We start from the raw sequence: 22494 nt of genomic DNA on the forward strand, positions 1-22494 counted from the left end.
ACACATGCAGAGGGTTTGTGAGCAGCATATCAAAAGAAAAGGCATGTTTAAGGGTACATCGTAAGCCCAATACAACTCAAAGGTTCTGATCTATTTCATCTGGTATTTTTTATATCAAGCAGAACACTTTGTAAGAGGATACCTATTGATAATGTCTGAAGTTTGCTATCAGTCATGGTCTGCATCAACTAAAGATTATGTGGGGAAAAACAACAAGCCCATGTTCTACCGGTTTGTCAAGGAGCTAGCTTTCCAAATCATTTAGCTTTCTAATCATCAGGTAAAGTACATCAGGTAAAATATAATACAACAGGGAGACTTCCTTCTTTCCTCTGATTATATATTTGAAAGGAGATCTGTTATAAGTGGGACGACACCTTCCTAAAAGGAATGGGATCAAGTGCTCACTTTCACTTCTGTTTTACATTTTGTGGAGTGTTTACAGTAAACACATCCCTCAGCTACAAGGTAACACTCTCTGGACAGAGAATTTAAAAAATCATTAAGTAAAACACTATACATAGGTAACAGGCAAGGATATATACTTGAAATTTAACATATACATATACAAAGAAATACTAGGAGGTAATTACATATTTAAAAAATATAACTCATAATCAAATAAAACAATGAGATATCATTTATTGTTTTTTAAATTAGCAAATATTCTTAAGTCCTGGAAAGAATGTGGTAAAACAGGTACTACCACATACTACTCCTGGTAAGTGTATAAAATGCTGCAATCTTTTCAGAAAGCAACTTGGAAAAGTCTATCAAGAGGCTTAAACACATTCATACCCTCTGACTCAGCAATTCCTCTTCTGAAAATACAGAACAACTCTACTACATACAAAATCTCAGAAAACTCTGCAAACAACCAAACAACAAGTCTGTAAATAGTCAACAACAGAAGAGTGACTACTTTATGGTACATTTGCACACATGTCCATGTGTGTTAGTGTAAAAAATCCACACACAAACTATACATTCACCATGATTTCAACTAGGACACATGCTTAGAAAAACACACAAAACGCCTTTCCTTAAAGACTGCCTTGGGGGTGGTAGGATTACAGGATTTTGGTGTTTCTTCATTTTCCTATAATCTCCAAATTTTGTGCAATGAGCATTTCACAGTTTACTCTACTATGTTACCTGTATAAGTTCTCACACTTATTTTGTGGTCGTATTATTTGTGAGTGCATGAAAGGGAGAGATGTGTGAAGTTACCAGCAACGATATTTAATTTTTCAAGATGAATTAGACTGTGGGAGACTAAGAGGCAAACTTAGGAACGAGAGCCAGGAGGCTGTTCTTAACTCTTCACTTGACTTCACGTCGCCTCTGGCGTCCTTTAGGCCTGGGCCGCTCTCTCCTCACCTGTTCCTTTCTGGGCTCAGTCTTTCTGGGCCCAGTCTTTCTGGGTTCAGTCTTTCTGGGTTCAGTCTTTCTGGGCCCAGTCTTTCTGGGTTCAGTCTTTCTGGGCCCAGTCTTTCTGGGTTCAGTCTTTCTGGGTTCAGTCTTTCTGGGCTCAGTCTTTCTAGGTTCAGTCTTTCTGGGCCCAGTCTTTCTGGGCCCAGTCTTTCTGGGCTCAGTCTTTCTGGGTTCAGTCTTTCTGGGTTCAGTCTTTCTGGGTTCAGTCTTTCTGGGCCCAGTCTTTCTGGGCCCAGTCTTTTCACACTTTCTCCATGCAGAGAAGAAAGGGAAAAATGGAAAAATTCCTTTAAGTGTGGCTACATTTGTTACAATAAATGTAAATGTACTATCCCCACGGTCTGCCACTTGGAAGTAGGCCAGGCTTCAGCAGGGCTAGCAGGGTTTAACCGCTGTATCACCACTATTAAACTAAAATTAGAAACAGCATTCCCTTCACTTAGGTGGTGAGTTGAAACGAAGAACTGACAGCTGACCTGTCTTGGAGGAACCCGGAAAAAGCCTCCTGCACTGGCCTGCTAGGGAAGGGTCCTAACTGGGGGCTTCAAAACTAGGGTCTGGCCGGGCGGTGGTGGCACACGCCTTTAATCCCAGCACTCGGGAGGCAGAGCCAGGCGGATCTCTGTGAGTTCGAGGCCAGCCTGGGCTACCAAGTGAGTTCCAGGAAAGGTGCAAAGCTACACAGAGAAACCCTGTCTCGAAAAACCAAAAAAAAAAAAAAAAGCAGAAAACTAGGGTCTGAAGGTTAGGTCATTCCTCTGCTTCTCTAGGACCCAGAGTTAAAACTAACACAAATTAGAAGTCTATGATAAGCTCTAGATGGACTGCTGTCTAGGAATCACGCACTGGTAGACTTAAATTCGTAACATAAAAGACCTCCAGCTCCTGCCAAGGAATTGTTTTATCAGAAGTCCACAGAGCTCTGCCTCTGTGTATGCCAACAGCACCCAGTACCTTGCTGAGGATGATCTCTGGGGCCAGGTACTCTGGGGTGCCACACAATGTCCAAGTCCTGCCCTTGACTCTTTTGGCGAACCCGAAGTCTGTGACCTATAACAGGAAACAGGATCATGTAAAGTGATCACTGGACAGAGAAGAGAGGATCTATACTGAAATTCAAAGTTAAAATTTCAGATTTAAAATAAATACCATGAAAAAAGAGTCAATGTGATTGACAGAAACTCATGAAGGCGACTATTTAGTGAATGAAGATCAGAGCAGTGAAGCTAGAAACCCTTCTCAAAACAAATAAACAAATCTAGGGTGACAGGTTCTAGATGTATGTAATTTAAAAAGTGAAAATGAAGGGTAAAAGCAACAGTTTTACTACAAAGTAAGCGCTGATGAAAATATCCCTCAAGTCCAACGTGTTTCCGGCCGTGGGCCGGTGCTATTGAAAGAACTGGAGGAGACACAGCCACCAACTGCATTCTGCAGTTAGGTCTCATCCTGCAACAGATGTGAGTGGTAAAAAGGCCTGGACTCGGAACTCAACTGTCTGGGTTAAAATTCTAATTCTTCCATTTCTGGCTGTGTACCTGGCCATGACTGAGTCTTATTCGTTTTAGAATCATGACAACAAGAGTATTTATAATTCACAGGGTAGTATTAAAAGAGGCAATACAGGTTGTGTATCCCTTATCCAAAATACTGGGGACCAAAAGGGTTTGCGTTTTTCCAGGTTTTTTAATATTTCCAAATGTCCAGTGAGGTGCTGGTGAGAGTCCAGACACAAAACCTCATCTTTCTGAGCACCTCAGAGTCCCCGCCGGAAGGGCTCCAAACCCTGTCTTCAGCCAAACCCTGTCTTCAGTGCGCATGCAGTCACCTGCGGAGGGCTTCGCATCGCAGTCTTCTTTATCTGGATTTTCTGACTGAGCTGCTCAACCTGTCTGTACATATGGGCTTCCTGGCGTGCATTACTACCCCCACGCTTAGCTATCCCTCTTTCTTTCTGCAGGACTCTGATTTTAGGAGATATAAACAGGCTCCTCCATGACGTGATCATTACTTCTCCACAGTGGCAGAATTATGAATACTTTATTAAGCATTTTAGATAGAGACAATTTTTTTCCCCTGAACAACAAAAAAACTATCAAACATTGACAACTGAGGCAAACTGTATGAGGCTGTTCCCAGTGCTTCCCAAATATGCACATGCAATCTACTCAAATCCTACCTGGATGTAACCCTGGTGGTCAATTAAGAGGTTTTCAGGCTTGAGATCTCTGTAGATGAGGTCAAGGGAGTGGAGGTACTCAAACGTTAGCACAATCTGAGCTGCATAGAAACGAGCATGGGGTTCACTGGAAAAGAGAAAAACCATGGCTTTCTGTAAAACGGTAATGAATGCTCACTAAATGCTACCAATGCTAGTAGATTGTACGCTAAATTCGAATGGAGTGGAGGCTTTTGGGGCGAGGTGTCTTTCACTCAAATGTTGGTGAAGAACTAACTCATCATTTTACAAATATGTATGCCTTCAAATAACATTGCTGTACATTTACGGGACATACTTCCTTTATATAATTGTAAATACAGGATACACTCAGATCTTACTTCATACTGAGGAAAATATAACCTTAAAATGGTCATCTTGCCGGGCGGTGGTGGCGCATGCCTTTAATCCCAGCACTTGGGAGGCAGAGCCAGGTGGATCTCTGTGAGTTCCAGGCCAGCCTGGTCTCCAAAGCGAGTTCCAGGAAAGGCGCAAAGCTACACAGAGAAACCCTGTCTCGAAAAACAAAAACAAAAACAAAAAAACAAACAAACAAAAAAATGGTCATCTTATTGCAAATCATCACTGCCCACATGGAGTTGGTGATGCCATTATAATTACAGCTAGCCTGAGAGGGATGGAAAAGCAAATGTTCCCATTCTACAGTCTATAAGAGCCACCACTACAGTTACCAGCTCATAGGCTTCATTTACTTTCTCAGACATTTCAAGGGCCTAAAGAATTTCATTATAGCCAGGTGGTGGTGGCTCAGGCCTTTAATTCCAGCACTTAGGAGGCAGAGGTAGGCGGATCTCTGTGAGTTCGAGGCCAGCCTGGTCTACAGAGTGAGATCCAGGACAGGCACCAAAACTACATAGAGAAACCCTGTCTCAAAAAACCAAAACAAAAAACAAACAAACAAACAAACAAAAAGAATTTCATTATATAGAATCTCCTAATTGTATTCATCTGAAGAGGAAAATTGTTTCACCTATTCTGAAGTAGTTCCTGCTACAAAAATGGCTGACATACACTCACCAGAGAAAAGGCATAATACAAAAGTACAGATTAAGAGGAGCACACACAATCACATCTAGAAATCCACAGGCCATCTTGTCAAGTGAATTTCCAAATCTTGTACTAGATATGTTTATAGTCACACACATACAATCTATATGTTTGTAAAAACCAGGTAAGGTTCTTATACATAGGCCATATATCTACAAACTGCTCTAACTTTGACAAATTGGTGTAATTTTCACACTACAATCTTAGTATTATTTGAAAATGGTGTACCAATTTCTAATCTGAGTTTCTAGTTACTTTTTTAGTATATTCATTGAATGGTTGCTTGCTGTGGGATGGTCTGTATGTCAAATGTGTTGCTGATTGGTCAATGAATAAATCACTGATTGGCAGTGGCCAGGCAGGAAGTATAGGCGGGACTAACAGGAGGAGAATAGAGCTGGGAAGTGGAAGGCTGAGATAGGGAGACACTGCCAGCCGCCATCAGGACAAGGAAGATGTAAAGTACCGGTAAGCCACAAGCCACGTGGCAAGGTATAGATTAATAGAAATGGATTAATTTAAGCTGTAAGAACAGTTAGCAAGAAGCCTGCCACGGCCATACAGTTTGTAACCAATATAAGTCTCTGTGTTTACTTGATCGGGTTTGAGCGGCTTGGGACTGGCGGGTGAGAGAGATTTGCCCTGACTGTGGGCCAGGCAGGAAAACTCCAGCAACATTTGCTAATTTGCTTGACTTTAACAACTTTCAAATTTGTGTCTCTGATGAACAACCTCAACTATTAATATGATTTCCCTCAATGGATGGCCAGAACCAAAACTATCTAGAAAGAATTGGACACATGCTGCTCTTTATGGCCATCATCACATTCCCCAGGTCCACGCCTCATTCACTTCAGGAGCTCAGTAAGTACTGTTGACTTCAGGAAGATGATAAACCACTCTTAGCAGCATATTTTATAATCCCCTTCAGTTTCAGCCAGGTCCAAACACTGTAGTAAAGAATGAGGGAGGCTCTGGAGTAGATATAGGAGACTCCTCCTGGTTTGAGGGCATGTAACCTCAGAAGCTATGAGAATTTCATCTGGAAGGCCCTTTATATTTTTCTCCTCGTGTGTAAATATGAGATCTGCTTAGTATCCCATTTAATTGTTTACACAAGCTAACGTTTGAGAGAAGTAATAGAGAGTATATCGATCTGTAATCTAAAAGTAAAGCAGCTTTAGTGTAGACATCAGTGAAGTTAAGATTCAAGTGATCGACTAGACTGATGAAAAGCCACACTGAGCAATTACTTAAATCCTCTGGCATTCCTTGGGTCTCAGAGATCACATACAGCAACTGTGAGAGTTCAGGAAAGAAAACATCCCACTGAATTATTTCAATCAACTTGCTTTCTTTACAGCATTATGTGGGGTGTTAAAGGAACAGATGTGGGTAGCTGCAGTCAAAGACATAAGTGGTTGCAGAAAAGGAAGCAATGTGTTTGAGGACAGGTTTGGGTAAGACATTTTAGTGTAAGCATGGGATATGTAGAAAGGAACATGAGGACTCTGGGCCTACTTAGACAGGGGGATAGGAAAGAGATGAAACAGGAAGTAAAAGGAAATTATCAAAAACAAACAGAAGCCACTTTTCATTACACAGTCTCTATAAATATTAGGTTCACCTTACACTAATGGTCAATAAATGAAACCTTGGCTTAGGCCTCAGGCAACTCAAACAAAGATTGGCTGCCTATCTGTTATTCTCCTGTGATAACCCAACTCTGTAATCATCCTATTATGAGTCATCAGTCCAAAGGGAACTCAAACTTAGGTTTTAACTGAATTCTGAATACTGAGTGAAACTGGTTATGGTCTTAATTTTAGATTTGTTTTATGAAGGATTACTAATGTATACTAGTAGCTATGAGCCTTGTACACTCCCAAAAAGCTGTGTTAGCAATAACCTAGTACATGGCAAACCCCTTAAATTGTGTATATATTTAAGAAACTCAACATAAAAAAGCTTTAATTATATTATAAAAGACTTTATAATATATCAGGATACAACATTTATTTATGTTTTTTGGAGACAGGGTTCCTCTGTGTAGCCCTGGCTGTCCTGAAACTCACTCTGTAGACTAGGCTGGCCTCGAACTCATAGATTCATCTGCCTCTGCCTCCTGAGTGCCTTATCACTATTATTTTTACATCTCCTTCCTCATATTCACTTTTATTCAAATTTCTCCAATAAATGATACTGTCATTAAATAATTAAATCACATGGCATATATTGTAATTATGTCTCAAATACTATTATTTGGTCAATACATGCTGGTATTTTGAAATTTAATATTTGTATTTTTTGGGAAATTCTTCAAACCATCTCATAATACTTACCAGTGGTAGAATATTTAAATTGGTTTCATAGTGTTCTCATTTGGTTTTAAAGCTCATATATGGTATGGCCTCCTATTGTTTCTACCTAATACTTTCTATGGATAAAATAGGGGTTAATGAGATCAAGTGTATTCTGATTTAAAGTAAACACAAGCAAGTGAAGACTCAAGGAAAGAAGACAGGAACAGCAGTTACCTGAACCTTCCAATTCTTCTTAGATGAGAAAACATTTCACCCCCGGGGACATATTCCATAACCATGTATAAATTAGAATTATCCTATGAACAAATAACAAATAAGTACCAATTGTAAAATCTGGATAAAAAACATTTTGAGATGACACCATGTTAAATTAGAAAGGGCAAAGTCAAGTCCATTGACAGACCAAAAAAACTGAGGGGAAAGATACTAAATAAAACGTGCTCTGGCTTTTCCACACCCATCTCTACTCCCTTAGTATTCCAGTCACAAGGAAGCCCAAGACTTTGGCTGTTCCTGCTCTTGCAGAGGACATTTACCTTCTGAACAATGGACTACTGTAGCAATGACAGATGAGCAAAGTACATGCAAAGGAATAACAAAGTTAAAAAACAATTTGGAAAAGCTAATAAGAATATTGACATCTTACATTTGCAAGATGGATGGTTTTAATATTTTAAGTATATAGGGCTTTATTAGATTTACAAAACAAAAGACTAAGCAAACCCAAAATACTGCCTACGATTCAGCAGTGCAGAGATGTCAAGCTATCCATCATTCCAAAGAACCAGGATCAACCTTTTCACTTTACCTGACTCATGAGCACTGCACAGAGGCTGCCCTCCCTGTTGCAAAATAACAATAGCAAAAAACCAAACCCACCAAAGTCCAGAATAGAAATTACTAGGTGAAGAAAAACATCCAGGTCATAACAGGAAGGGTTTCAATGATGTAGAAAGTGTGTTCAGTATCTTCATTTGAATGGAGTGTGAGACTGACTAGTAAGATGTTTGTTTCTGCATCACTGTAATATCTGGTTTTGTTGCCTTCCCATGAAAAATCACACAGATCATCATCAACAGCTGCTCCAGGAGAAGCAGAACTCCCCCAATGCTGCGATGCCCCCAAAGCTCACGAACACAATGAGCACAATGGACTAATTACAAAACACCTAATGGCATTTCTTTTCTGTTCATTTTCATTGTCTAGTTTTATCATTCAACTAGAATTCTATTACAGTTTCATATGTCAAAAGGCACATATTTGATTGAAAATATCTTCCTTAGACAGCAGTGCAACTAACCTTAAAAGAATACTCCAGCCGGACAAGAAACGGAAACTCCACCGCCTGCAGTATTCGTTTCTCATTCAAAGTATGCTCTATCTGCTTCAGCTTAACCACCTACAAGTGAAACCAGACACCCTTTAGTGTATTCAGACAATTTTAAAAGCTATTATCATTTTAAAGGAAAAGTCTTCCATATAATACTTATAATGGATAAGCAGAATTACTAGACTTCAATAAACAAATTAATCAACCAGGCTGATAAGAGTCGAACATTTACAGTCTAACAGAGAATCCTAGCCTTGGTCTTCAGAAGGTCAGTGTTCCAGTTGCAGTGATGCATGTCCATTATCCCAATATTAAGACTACCATAAGTTCAAGGCTAGCCTAGGCTACACAGTGAGATACTACTGCCCCTCCCAAAAAAGTCAGCTATAAATCAAGTTAAGAAACAAAAGTTAAATGGGAACGAAAATAGACCTGTAAGACTGCTTTAAAAGTTACTATGTGAAAATGTTTGCTGCTAATGACATGATCAAATCACTTATCACCTCAGTCAGTAGCAGGAAATTAAAGATGAAGGAAAAGTAAAAAACTGCAAAAGTAACCATGGGCAAAAGAAGATAAGCTGTTCAAACTGTACTTGAAGAAATAGTTAAAATCTAAAAATTCAATTTACATAGCCATAGATCAGAATATGGAAGAAATATGATCTTTATAACAAACACTACTTGGGATTCATCAAACACTCCAGATTGGCCATACAACAGATGGTCTTAGGGAGGTGGACAGAATGAATGAGTATATCAGTGGCAGGGGATTTCTTCCTGGCCAGAGGTCGCCTGGACTTGAAGAAGAGGGTCCTGACACCACACAGAGACTGACACCCTCTGTAAGAATGGGAGTGGACGCTACCGCACAAAGAATCTGGGAATCACAAGATCTGTGTTCCAGCCTAGACTTTCAAGTAGCTTTGGGCTTTTTGGAATGCTATTTCAACTCTTTAAAGTCCATACAATGAAGCTGTTTGGTCATTACTGTCCACGTATTAACTAGTTATAGAATCAGGTAGTGAAAAATTATTACAATAAATCACATTTATCTTCAAAATTCATATAAAATTTTTATTTACTTTTAATATGTATGTTAGCTTAAATACATTGGTGTAAAAGCACTGGCAGATCGCCAGCTGGCTCTCCAGTAAAACAGTAGAGGAGTAAGTAATAAACGAGATAGTCTGTAGAGCCCCTCACCCCCCGGAAATCACTGTATCCTTTTCAGAGTCAGCTTCAAGCCAGAGACGCAGGTATGGACCATGTACGGACAGCATGGGGAAAGAGACTCAATTCTGACAGGTTAGGAAGGAGGAGGGACAAGCTGAACTCTGTCTTCCTTTAATAAATGTCAAAACCTTTCAGATGAGTCAGAGAAATGCTATGGGACAGTAAGAAAGCTGTGGTTAGAGGAAGAAGAGTAGAAGTCGAAGTCTGGCGTCATGGAAATCATGGTGTTACTGAGCATCAAAGAAGGGACTGGAAGAAAAGATCCTGGGGACAAGGTGCGTTTTGAAGGGAAAATGTATAAGGAATAAGGCACAGGCACAGAAATCAGATAAACCTCGGCCAACATATCAGCTTAACTTACTAATTGTCAGACACTGGAGAAATTGAGATGGTTAGCTTAAAAGGGAGTTGTGAAGACTCACTGATAGAACAGGCGCAGAGCTGTTACTTGTGTGTACATGTGCATATACATATATTTGCACATGTGTACATATGTGCTTGCCTGTGCTCATGTTTATATCTATCCAGACAATATCTGATACACTATAGTAATGTGATCTCTTTAATTTCCATACTGATTCCCCCAGCCTTGTACACTAAGACTGGGGAGGCTAAGCTGACCTAACGGAATGATTGTATGAACTTACTGACAAAAAGAGTTATTATGGTCTGCTATTTTATTATTTACTTCAAGCAAATTAAACAAAAAGAAATCAGAATACACCATCTTTCACTCCAATTTGTCAACACCCAGTATTCTGCAGTAACAGAAAGTACATCAAACTCTAAGTTATTCTTCTGTGAAATATCCATTACCATGACTTACCATGAGGTAGCCACCTTGGTAATTTACTTAACAGGAAGCTAAAAATGCCTTTCCAAATATTTTAAGATGGTAAATATCACCATCTTCTCAATATTTTTTAAGTAAATAGCTTCCTAAGTTCTTCAGAAAGATGACATAATCTTAGAAGCTATCCTGACAGCATTTAATAAACACTGTAATGGCAGGTTTACAAACACAAGGGGAAAGCGAAGCCTTTGTCTTTTTGTTGCCAGCATGAGCAGGTGAGTTGCTAACCCCCTTCCAGATTCATTAACCTCATCTACCGAATGAAGACAGGAACTAAATGATGTGGAAAAGCTCCATGCTCAGATCGTACAGCACAGGAACACAAAGCCCAAGAAAGAGTCGAGGTTGGTGGATAAGAACCTATGTGGAGAAAATCTGAAAGAACCAATGGGGGTGGGTTGGAAGGTAAGTGAGAGAGTGAGTGAGCCAGAGCCTAGAGCTTAGAGACAAGCAGTCCTTAAAGATCATGGAGAAACAAAATGAAACAGGAAAGAAACAAAAGAAAGATCCACGGAAGTAGGGCAGGGTCAAAAGAGTGGGATTTTCAGACGCTTGAGGCATGGCCATGTTAGGAGAGAAGGCTATCCCAGTCACACGCTCCAACAAAAAAAAAAAAAAAAAAGAAAGCCAAATAAGAGGAGCAGAGTCCACTGGAGTTGGCGATGTGGTTATCAGACTAGTGACCCTTGGCAGAAACACACAGTAAGAGCAGTGAGAGGCAGGGGATGTTAGAATCAACAGGAAGGAAGTTAGTGATACTATTGCTTCAAGAAGAATGGTTAGAAAATCGTGAATGAGGGCAGCTGCCAGAGATGTTCAAATAAAAGCATGTATTAGTATCTTTAATTTCAGAGGCACTTAAGCCATTATCTCCTTCTCGTGTGAAAGATTTACTGGGTTTCCAGTAAAATGAAGGTTGGAACAGACTGATGCTATGGTGCCCAAAGTGTGGTTATTTCACATTTAAAATGTGGCTAATCGAAATGTAAAATGTAAAACAGATTTTGAAGACTTAGTATGAACCACAATAATTTTATATTTGTTGAGCACTAAACACTGGGCTATTAAATAAATTAGACTTCAAAATTAATTTCAACTACTTTTTATTTCTTAAAATGTGGCTATTAGGTAATGTAGAGTTACAAATCCAGCTTCTTTATTAGGAGCCTACTAAGAGCAAGTTACCTTGCCACATCTGTCCCCTGGCAATATGGTACCACAGGACAGTTACTCCATCCCATCTGTCTCCTGCTACTGCCCCACGATGCTGCCACCAGTTTCCTACCTGGATCCCAGGAGACCAAGAAGCCAGTCTCTGTCAGCTAACAACTAAGTAACACGGAGCAATATCTACCCACGTCTTTCCTTAAATTGTTAGTGATTGCCAGGCAAACAAAAAATGCTTACTATTTAATGTACTAAATACTTCAGATACCCTGGTTTATTCTATTGATAGAGAAACAATTATAAGTTGTTTTATACAGAACATAGGCTTTATAGTTTTTCCATGACTTAAGTGATAGTTTACATTGACCAAACCCAGTCATGTCAAGCATGGAAGCTTCTGCTCTAAACTAAAATGGGACATGAACTGAAGTCACCACGTTTCTGTTCACCTGTCTGTGGATGCAGTGTAAGAGGTGCTTGCTCTGCACACATGGAAGTCTCTATTTTGTTAGGGCATGATATGTGTTCTCAATGGACACAGCAATGTCATGTTCCCAATACTAAAGCCTCCAGGGACCACACATCACATAGTCACAGGAAGTCACAGTCACATAATAACATGCAAACAGCAAGCTCCAGTGTCATCTGCGCTGTCAGCAGCAGCGTCCCCGCCAACTGTTTTCCAGAAGAGCCACTAGGCACAGGACACTTACCTTCTGCTTGTCCAGGATCTTCATGGCGTAGTACTGCTCGGTGGCTTTGTGCTTCACCAGCATGACTCTTCCAAAAGAGCCCGTGCCGAGAGTTTTTTTCCTTTCAAAATCTTCAAGGCCGGCATTACTCTATACAAGCATAAAAAAACCCAATAAACTTTTAAATTAGAAATTCCCACAGGACTACAATTATGATCACTCAGTGTCATATAATCGTAGTGGATAATTTAATTTGTAGCTTATCCATGTAGAAATAACACATATACACACTCTTCATATTTCAGGTTATTCATTCTATATTCTCCTTTAAATAACAAAAGTCCAATAATAAGAGAATAATTTTGTAAAATGGAGTATAAAAATAATGAAGTAAATAAAAGCCTTGACTAAAACATAAATGGACATATTTCAATTCCACTGTGATTTCCTAACACAGCTAATGAACTACTTGTACATTTTAAGAATTACAAACCCACAGTCAAACAATGTATATGGTCACAGAACACTGGAAATAGTTGTATAAAAATGCAAACTGAGAGATCAGTTTTCACGCCTCAGGGAAAGTGGTATTCTTTATGTCTTTATATGTAGTTACAGAACTAGACGCTAGCCCAACAACCAGACATCAGCCACAGAAATAAGAGCCAGTGAACTATAGAACAGCTGTAAAGCTAGATAACAGCCTGAGGGAAGAGCCAGAGAACCAGGCAATATCCTCCGAACTGTGCAGCCCCAGGCTTTCTCCTGATGCTGTAATAACCTAGCATCACCGACATCAGGAAGGAGAGGAGTCTTCATTCCACAAAGAAGCAAAGCTAAAGTCTCAGAACAATAACCAGATCCTTCTCCTCCTTGAATAGCTGTTTTGTTATAAGCAAACATCTTTGTTTGGCTGTGACTAGTGCACAGAAGCAAAGAATTAGAGGCATCAATCCATTCAATTTGTTGCTGCCACAATAAAACAAAAATTACCAGGAACAAATTACATGCTAGCAACAAGTAATAAACTGCTGACCCATCTATTTAATAGTTTCATTATGAAGACACTCATGAAAACCTCGGAAAAGGATTTTCAAGGCTCCATCTGCAGTGTTTAGCTTGAGCAAACCTGATGTGGTACGGCTCGTCTACAGTGACAGATCTGGACAGTTGCAGGAGTGCACCACAGAACTGAGTCTCAACAGCAAAGGAGATGTTGCTTTAGAGATACAGCCTAGTTTCTAGTTGCGTCATTACAGAAGGAAAATAACAGTAAATCTTGCTTATCAAATTGTTATGACATTGTTCATTTCACATTTGTGGGAACTCAAAGAAGAAACAGTCTTCATAATTCTGATTAATTATCATTGTGGTTTTACAACTAACTTTTTATTTTACTGACACAGGTGGGTTGTAATGGTTAATATAGCCATCCTCAATTAGTGGAAACAAATAGTGTACAACAGGACATCTCTTTATGTTTGATCATTGCTTTTCTTCATATAATAAAAGAATGCCTTCTCCCTTGCCCCCTTTCTAATATTTCATGTGACAACTTGTGTAACTAAAAATTAGTATTTCAGAAAATATTGAGCTTATATCATGCAATTTGGAATTAGTATCAAAACTTAGCAACAGTCTTGGCATACAGCTTGGTGGTAAAGAACTTGCCTAGGATACGAGAGACCCTCTGTTCAATTCCCAGGACTGTGCCAAGAAACAAGACAACAACCATCACCTATCTGCCCTTTAGGGATTCTATAAGAAGTGGGTAGCTTCTTCAATGGAAGTATCTATCTATAAGATTATCGAGCCGGGCGGTGGTGGCGCACGCCTTTAATCCCAGCACTCGGGAGGCAGAGCCAGGCGGATCTCTGTGAGTTCGAGGCCAGCCTGGTCTCCAAAGTGAGTTCCAGGAAAGGCGCAAAGCTACACAGAGAAACCCTGTCTCGAAAAACCAAAAAAAAAAAAAAAAAAAAAAAAAGATTATCAATTAATAAATGACATCATAGCATTAGGATGGAATTTCCACCATAGTATATGTTTACTAATAACACTTAAAAACTAAGCTTTCTGGAGTAGCATAAGTAAGCAAGAATTGTGATTTCACTTAACACAGGTATTGTCAATCATAGAAAACAGTTTCCTTACCGGGGGAGGGTTCTCCCATTTCCTCAGAAAGTCTTCTTTGGCTTTGGCTAGAAATTCTTTCACTGGAAAAAAAAAAAGAAAAAGAAAATAGATGGTGTCTGGTAAGAATGTTTGTATCATGTTAAAAAGGACATATGACATGTGGTTATATGGCTATATATCTTTATGTGAGCAACTGCAGGACAAGCAAGGACAAGTGTGTCCATCAATGTGATGCCCAGGGAGCTACTGAGTGTCTCCAACTTCTAAGAGCCTCAAATACTACTCTACATAGGGACTACTCTCCTAACTTCAAACCTAATAACACCCATGTCCCAGGAAACATATCTGAAAGTCGTTTATAAGATATCAATCCAGGACAAAATCGTGAGTGTTAATAAGCTGGAAGTGGTATTAACGGAGTCTGAAACACAAGCAGAGGATATTTACATATCTTGGTCTATGGGTTTCGAGAACAACTGGCTGTGGTGAAGGGCAGTTCCTGATACAGGATTTGTGCTTTAGATCTGTGGTCTCTACCAGCGGAGAGCAAAGGAGAAGGCACAGACTAACAGCTACAGGATCCACAAACCCATAAAACCCAAATGGAACAAAACACCACTAACAATCCAAACTACTTAAAAACTAGCTCTGAACTTGTATCGAAAATTATCTGAATGTCTCATTTAAAATTTACATGAAAATAAAGCCAAACAAAAGCTGGTGTTAACATAATGGTTAGTAATAGCTGTATTTGTACAGCACTGTGGTTTATATTGTTAAATTTGTTAACTAAAGATGAGTCACTTCAGAGTATGCCCTGTTTATACACTCCTCCCACAAATCTACTAACAAGGGCTTTTGTTTTTAAAACAAATGTCTATGTTTTAGAAACAAATAATCGTAAACGTTTTTAAAAATTTTGATATAGTCTTATGTTTTCTGTGAAAAATGAAAATACAATTGGATCATACAAGATCCCTTTACTATTTCTCTTTGTTCAATAGATTCCTGATATTTCCCTGTCTGACTCAATGGAGCAAAGGCTAGAGCAGGACTGAAAGATGCTGGGGAAGACTCTAGAAACAATGAATGGCCTGGACTAAAGCCACAGTTATGCTAGACACGGTTGATTGGGTCTACAATCCCAGCATGTGGAAGGCTGAGGCAGGTGCACTGTAGTATGTTCAGACCAGCCTGAGCTACACAGTGAGTCCCAGGCAAATCTAGTCTACAAGGAGAGGACTCTGTCTCAAGCAAACAACAAAACTATCATAATAAAAACCAAAATGAAAAAACAGATTTAGAATAAGCAGTGGGAACCTGAGGCATCTTGTGGTACGCATTATTCTTTCTCACTTTTTCTATAGTATACCTGCAGCCCAGCAAAATCCAAAATGGTGCTTGGCATTCTGTTTTGCCATTTCAATACGATGATGACAAGCATCAATGGTAGGTGGTTGTTTAAAAAGAACACTGGCTTATGCATTTCTGGGAATATTACTTTATTAGGTTTCAAGAATTGTATTATACAGTATTTCCAAAATATCTATTTTAAAAAATTAGAGAAAATTAACTTTCAAATTAGGATCCTCATGTACCACAACAGTAAGTCAACTGTTACACCTAATTATCAGCATGGGACCTAACTCATTCCAGGACTGGAAAAGTCAAGAGGTTTTGGATCCTGGTTTGGGATACAGTATGATCTTCGGGAAGTGAATACACTGGCTGCACTGAGGGGTGGTTTGTTGTGCACGCTCCAGGACTCCAACCAGGAACATGTAACTGGCAGGTGCTCTCCACTGAGCTTCATCCGAGGCTCAGGAAAGCTGGTTTTATAAGTAAGATTTATTTATTTATTTTATTTTTGCATGGAATAGAGATGTCTGCACATGACCATGACTTGGAAATGATGGCTGTAAGTTAAATTAAAAACAAAATAAGTTGGAACATACAACTGTGACTTCTGAGAAACCACACTGGTGATTCTGAAAATACATCTCTAATTTCTTCTGAAAAATATTTTAGTTCTCATTTATATATAGAACTTGTGCAAGTTATGGTGTAAACTCTCCAGATTCCTGCTTGAGTTCAGACAGACTGGAGAAAGGAGAGAACTGGAGAAAGAGAGAGGCCCTCGAGTGTCCTGCCCTAGCTCCTGTCATGTTACAGTGAGCAGATCTGAAGGTAAACAGGCACTGATCGGTCAGCAGGAGCAGTGGGAGTACAGGACAAAGATCAGAGCTGGAAAACCACTTCTCCTTTCTTGGTGATGAGCTAGGAGAAAGACCTCTGATGCTACTCAGTATTCTTGCTAATCTGATAATAGAAGTGATTGGAAATATTCCCCGCATTCATCAGTATTTTGAGTTCACTGACAAGTCATAATGGAGGAAGCAAACAGCTTAGAAAAGTTGTGTGGGAAAACCATTATCAATATGTACAATACACACTGATTAAAAATAGTAAGTTTCAGTAACATTTTAACATAGAAAGGCATTTCCCTTTGGAATTAGGGATGCATTAGTTATAACATCATTAAATAATACCATGAAGAAGACTCTGTTCCTGAAACATGCTTTTGTCATATACAATATGTACAAATATGGAATTGCTAGCATGTATGTGCACTATTTAGATGCAAAGACAAATATAATCAGCTCTTGATAAAACAGCTGCCATATACATATATACATATTTATATTACAAATTAAAAATGACAAAATAAAATATTTTATATCTTTAAGCAATAAAAAATCCAGAACTGCATGTATTTGTCATGGATTTTATTATTTTCAGATATGGGTGGATTTAAGTTCTAACTGTTTTTCTTGGGTATTTCCACCACTGCTACCCGCTGACATATTAATAGGTAACAAAACGAGAGGTGGGGAGCCGGGCAGACTCACACACTGTACCCCACTCAATCCAACGTGTCATAGAGCACGGACTGTGAGGTTCTCAGTCTTCAGTTTTCTTCTGTGCACTATATAATCCATACAGAAATTTAACCATTCAAACCAGAGCAATAGGCTGATAGTTTTTGGAACCTGGTACATAACAAGACTAGCAGCTCTAGCTGTGTGATCCATCACAGGAACCTTCAGCAAAGCTTCAAACAGTGTTTAACAACTACCCTTAGGAAAACACTTCAAGGAAGGGTTTTCTGCAAGTGTATTTTGTTCTGTAGCGTTTAATAATGGAGCAAACTAGGTAGAAAAGAGCACAAGGAAACCTCAATTTATTCATTTACAATTTTACTTATTACCCAAATGAAATGATTTTCTCTTCAATTTTTGTCATCTAGAGTCTATCGTGTTACACTCTAGAAGAGCATACTAAAGGAATCTATATGTTCACCCAAGGTTTGTTCTCATTGTTCACCTTTCCAAGGGATGAAGAAAGACGCAACAAGAGACAGGTCTCATGCATTTCCACAAATACAGAAAAAATATACTCATTTCTTACACTCTTTCCTCCCACACTGATGTTTCTGTACATTACTTGAAAGCAAGTCTGTAGCTGGAAAATTTCCTGTGTCCCAGCCGGCTGGAGGTCAGGACAAATCTCTCCTACTCACGCCCCCAAGTGAACACACAGACGCTTATATTAGTTAAAACTGCTCGGCCATTAGCTCAGGCTTACTATGGACTAGCCCTTCCACTTAAACTCAGCCCGTTTCTGTTCATCTATATGTTGCCACGTGTTCCGTGGCTTTACCTTGTGCCATTATATGCTACTCCCTGGACTGCAGGCTGGTGTCTCCTGACTCAGTCTTCCTCTTCCCAGAATTCTCCTCATCCCCTTGTCCCACCTATACTTCTTGCCTGGCTACTGGCCAATCAGTGTTTTATTTATCAACCAATCAGAGCAACACATTCACAGGATACAGAACATCCCACAGTACCTCCTCTTTTCTGTCTAATCAAAAAGGCAGGGTTTAACTTTAATATAATAAAATTACATATAATAAAACAATTATCAAGCAAGAATTACAGTTATAATATCTAGTCTATTTTGTACTTGGCAAAATTAAAGAAAATATTCTATCTATCCTATACTTGTGAATCTAAAGATTCATATCTAATTTATCTTTTATCATAACCAAGGAAAATCATGCATTTCCACAAATACAGAAAAATATACTCATTTCTTATCATTCTTTTCTCCCACACTGATGTTTTTGTACATTACTTGAAAGCAAGCCACAACTTGAAAGTCAGATGAAAGCTCATTTTAAAGAGGAAATTTAACTAAAACTTTAAGTATGGAATCATTTTACTCATGCAATTCACATAGCTCTACAATGAACAAGAATGTTTCAGTGGCGACACTGAACAAATCCACAAGGCGTTGTTAGATAGACTTGATAGCTGCTTATCTATTGTGACACACTGTGAGTCACACTATGCCACGGTCTAACTGCCAGATGTTATCAAGAGCACCTCATGTGCAGAATGTGTAGATTTATTACTGAAAATGCAACAATACTGCTATAGATGTTGAACTCTGGAGTCTCTAAGTAGATGCATCTTATCTCCCCCATCACACCTTGTACAACGAAAGAACCACTTTCAGTCCAAATATATTAGAAAACAGAACCAACAGAATATACACTTCCTGGACAAACTACAACTACAATATTGTTTCACTCAAATTTGTAACACTGTATCTTTACAAAAGCCACTCATCAACCTTGATAATCTTAAGTGATCCACATTCATGTCTTCTGGTCTTGACTACAACCTTCTCTGTTTCATGGTGTTCTATTTATTATCTATAAAATATCATACAAAGACTACAATACCTGTGTGATCTTACAAAAATCCAACATAAAATTAATTCATTCCTTACAAAAATTTTTATTAAGCCAAAATAATAAAATCAAACTATGAGAATAATAAAAATTTACAAACAACTGAACAGAAAGTTTTAAAGTAAACATTTGTTTTATTAAAAAGGAGTTGCCTACCAGGTATGTCTGAAGAAGAGGAAGCTTGTGTACAAAAAAATAAAATAAATGATGATTAAAATACACTCATAAAGTAGTGTGTTAGAATAAAGTCATGTCTATATATTTTCTAAAACACATTTCTACAACATTTGTAGAAATAAAAAGTTAGGCCGGGCGGTGGTGGCGCACGCCTTTAATCCCAGCACTCGGGAGGCAGAGCCAGGCGGATCTCTGTGAGTTCGAGGCCAGCCTGGACTACCAAGTGAGTTCCAGGAAAGGCGCAAAGCTACACAGAGAAACCCTGTCTCGAAAAACCAAAAAAAAAAAAAGTTAATGCAAGAACTCATTTATTTGTACATATTCAAATAATACACTTTAAAGTATGAAGAAATAAAACTAACAACTACTATTTGACGCCAAAATTTGTTTCATGTTAATTTTCCTTAACATTACAAGTGTTAGCTGGGCGTGATGGCTCACTCCTTTGACTCTAGCACTCAGGAGGCAGAGGAAGAGGCAGGTTAATCTCTGTGAGTTCGAGGCCAGCCTGGTCTATAGAGCGAGTTCCAAGACAGCCAGGTCTGTTAGACAGAGAAACCCTGTCTTGGAAAAAAAATCCAGGACTGTTATAGAGTTTGCCAGAGGTTCTTGGACAGAGGTGAAGCACCGTAGAGGAGACATCTGCCCTCAATCTCCAAGGACAGAGATGCTCTGACAGGCGAGGTTGGAAGAGAAGACACTCCAGGCCGAGGTGATCTTGTATAAAAGGCATGAAATTCACTTGTCCAATGTCTTTGAGAGAAAGCAAGGAGAATGAACCTGGGAGCATCCTTTCTTCAGTGACAACAGGGGAAAGGCTCCCACTCCCACTGCTTCTGTATACCATTGCACTGTTAGTTATAACAGTGAGGCAAGGAGAAGGTTAAGGCCAGAACTCTCCTTATGCACAGGGATGTACGGTTGTTTACACAGAAAATTCAAGAGACTCTCACTGTGATCTTAGAATCCACAATCTCGGCTTAAATAAATGGGTATAGTTTTAATCTCTTCTTTAAAACTGCTTTCCATCAGCAGGGGCTGTCCCTGATGTTTTGGCTGGCTCTTGGGAATCTACTCCTCATACTGGATTGCCTTGCCCAACTTAAATACAAGGGGAGGAGCTTAGTCCTACCACAACTTGATATGCCATGCTTTGTTCATACCCACAGGAGGCCTGGCGTGGGTATGAACAAAGGTATGAAGAAAGGGGTTGAGGTGGGAGGGGACACTTCAGTTGGGATGTAAATTAAATAAGCAAGACTGCTTCCCATCGGAAGATGTAGCTCTTCTCTGCATTTCTGTTCTACTGCCTTTCACTCATGTCTGTCACTTCCTTCTCCTGTGCTCTTTACCTACGCTGGATTGGCACAAACTCGGTTGCTTCTGTAGCTCTTCTCCTGAACACTTCACAATCTATCTTAAAATGTATCTCAAAATCCACTTCAGTCACACTCCATAAATATCAATATATAGTTAAATTTTAATTTATTCAAGTTACTTCTTGGTCCATGAGTTATCGGAATTTTGTAAATCCATAAGCAAACACATTTGTGTTTATGAATGAGCCTTTATTGTCTGAACTCAATTACTTCATGTCCAAGACTACAAGTAAGTAAGTAAATAAATAAATATATCTCAAGTCTTTGGAATTTGTTGAATATGCTTAAGTATAGAATCAATTTTATAATCATTCTTTATATTTATTGTGATTACTAGGTAAGAAATCTCTATATAATCTATAAATTTTATATTTTATAATTTCTCCCAAATAGGCCAGTTTTGTTTTATGCATTTTGAGACTCAGAGGCATATATGGTTTTCATTTCTCCTTGTCATCAATGGTAAATGGTGATCCACACAATGACTCTAATCTCTGAGATCTTACCATGTGATACTCTCGTGAAGGCCCAGACTCTCACAAGTGTGGGCATTTTGCTCTAAGGTGGTGAACAAAAGCTTGACTCTTGCTCTATCTGCAGGAGACGTGAAGGACATATCCTACTATGAGAGGCTTTGCACTCGTTTCTGCTGGTATGAGTGTGTTACCAGCCTGGATCTACCCCAGTGTGTTTTAGTAGCAGTCCTTAGACCACAAAATTAATATACATTAAATCCGGAAGCCTCCTTCAGGGGAAGCGGCTGATGACTTCTCAGAAGAGGCATCCCATATGAATGAACACACACATATCCCAGCCCTGACCCAGGCACTCAAGCCGAGAGATGTGAGCTGAGTCAGGTTTCCTACCTCATACTGCCCTGGGAAGACCCTTCCAGGGTCCTAATCACACAATCCCAGGCTGCACAGATGGAAGGACTTGGCTTCTCTTTTGTGAGGACATTTAACATGAATGTCCCCAGCTGGCCATAGTGGTGCACACTTTTAATCCCTGCACTCAGGAGGCGGATTTCTGTGAGTTCGAGGCCAGCCTGGTCTACATAGTCAGTTCCAGGACAGCCAGACCTACATAATGAGACTGTCTCACCACTCATCCCTCCACCCCCAACCCCCCAAAAAAGAAAGAATGAAATAAGGAAAGCTCTTTGGACCACAAGGTATGAAAATCTTGTTTCCATTTCCCGCCTTTTTTCCTCCACCTTGGGAATTTCTTTTAATTCTTGGGAATTTAGAATTGACTTAAGGGATGCTTGATACAGAGTCTTCAGCATTCTAAAGTACTGGATCTTCATTTTTTTTCCTCCCTTAGAAGGAGCTCTAAATTGTGTGGCCTCCAATTCTAAGTTTTTGTTGTTGTTTTGTTTGTTTGTTTTTCCTCATCAGAAAAGCTTCACAAGAGATTTTAAGATGTACAGACCTAGATATTTGAAGATTGATTTGTTTCCCTTAAAATTCAAAACTGCTACCAGTAAGCACATGGTGCTGCTACCTTCGTTAATTTTGTCAAAGCACAATGACTGCTCCTGATTGGCACATTCAGGCTTTTCTTTAAGTTTTACGTGCTAGATTTATTAGCATGGTGGTAGTAGTGCTTGCCGGAGGTCCCTGGCACCAAAACAAAAAGTTTGTTTTCTCCATTAATTAAAAACAA

At 39.2% G+C, this 22494-nt stretch overlaps 1 protein-coding gene across 3 annotated transcripts in view; it reads right to left on the reverse strand.

The window, feature by feature from the left end:
* Positions 1-22494, reverse strand: part of Prkacb (protein kinase cAMP-activated catalytic subunit beta) — a 95749-nt gene that overhangs the window by 18653 nt on the left and 54602 nt on the right. For all 3 annotated transcript variants that reach the window (XM_052730032.1, XM_052730033.1, XM_052730034.1), the window contains exons 2-7: positions 14473-14534; positions 12343-12471; positions 8345-8443; positions 7258-7340; positions 3614-3740; positions 2389-2484 (exon numbers count right to left, since the gene is read on the reverse strand). In XM_052730032.1, coding sequence (XP_052585992.1) covers positions 2389-2484; positions 3614-3740; positions 7258-7340; positions 8345-8443; positions 12343-12471; positions 14473-14534 — 596 coding nt within the window. The remainder of the gene's footprint in view (positions 1-2388; positions 2485-3613; positions 3741-7257; positions 7341-8344; positions 8444-12342; positions 12472-14472; positions 14535-22494) is intronic.

This window comes from Peromyscus californicus, unplaced genomic scaffold, assembly GCF_007827085.1.
Source record: "Peromyscus californicus insignis strain IS unplaced genomic scaffold, ASM782708v3 Scaffold_9__1_contigs__length_137607984, whole genome shotgun sequence".
Taxonomy (NCBI): domain Eukaryota; kingdom Metazoa; phylum Chordata; class Mammalia; order Rodentia; family Cricetidae; genus Peromyscus; species Peromyscus californicus.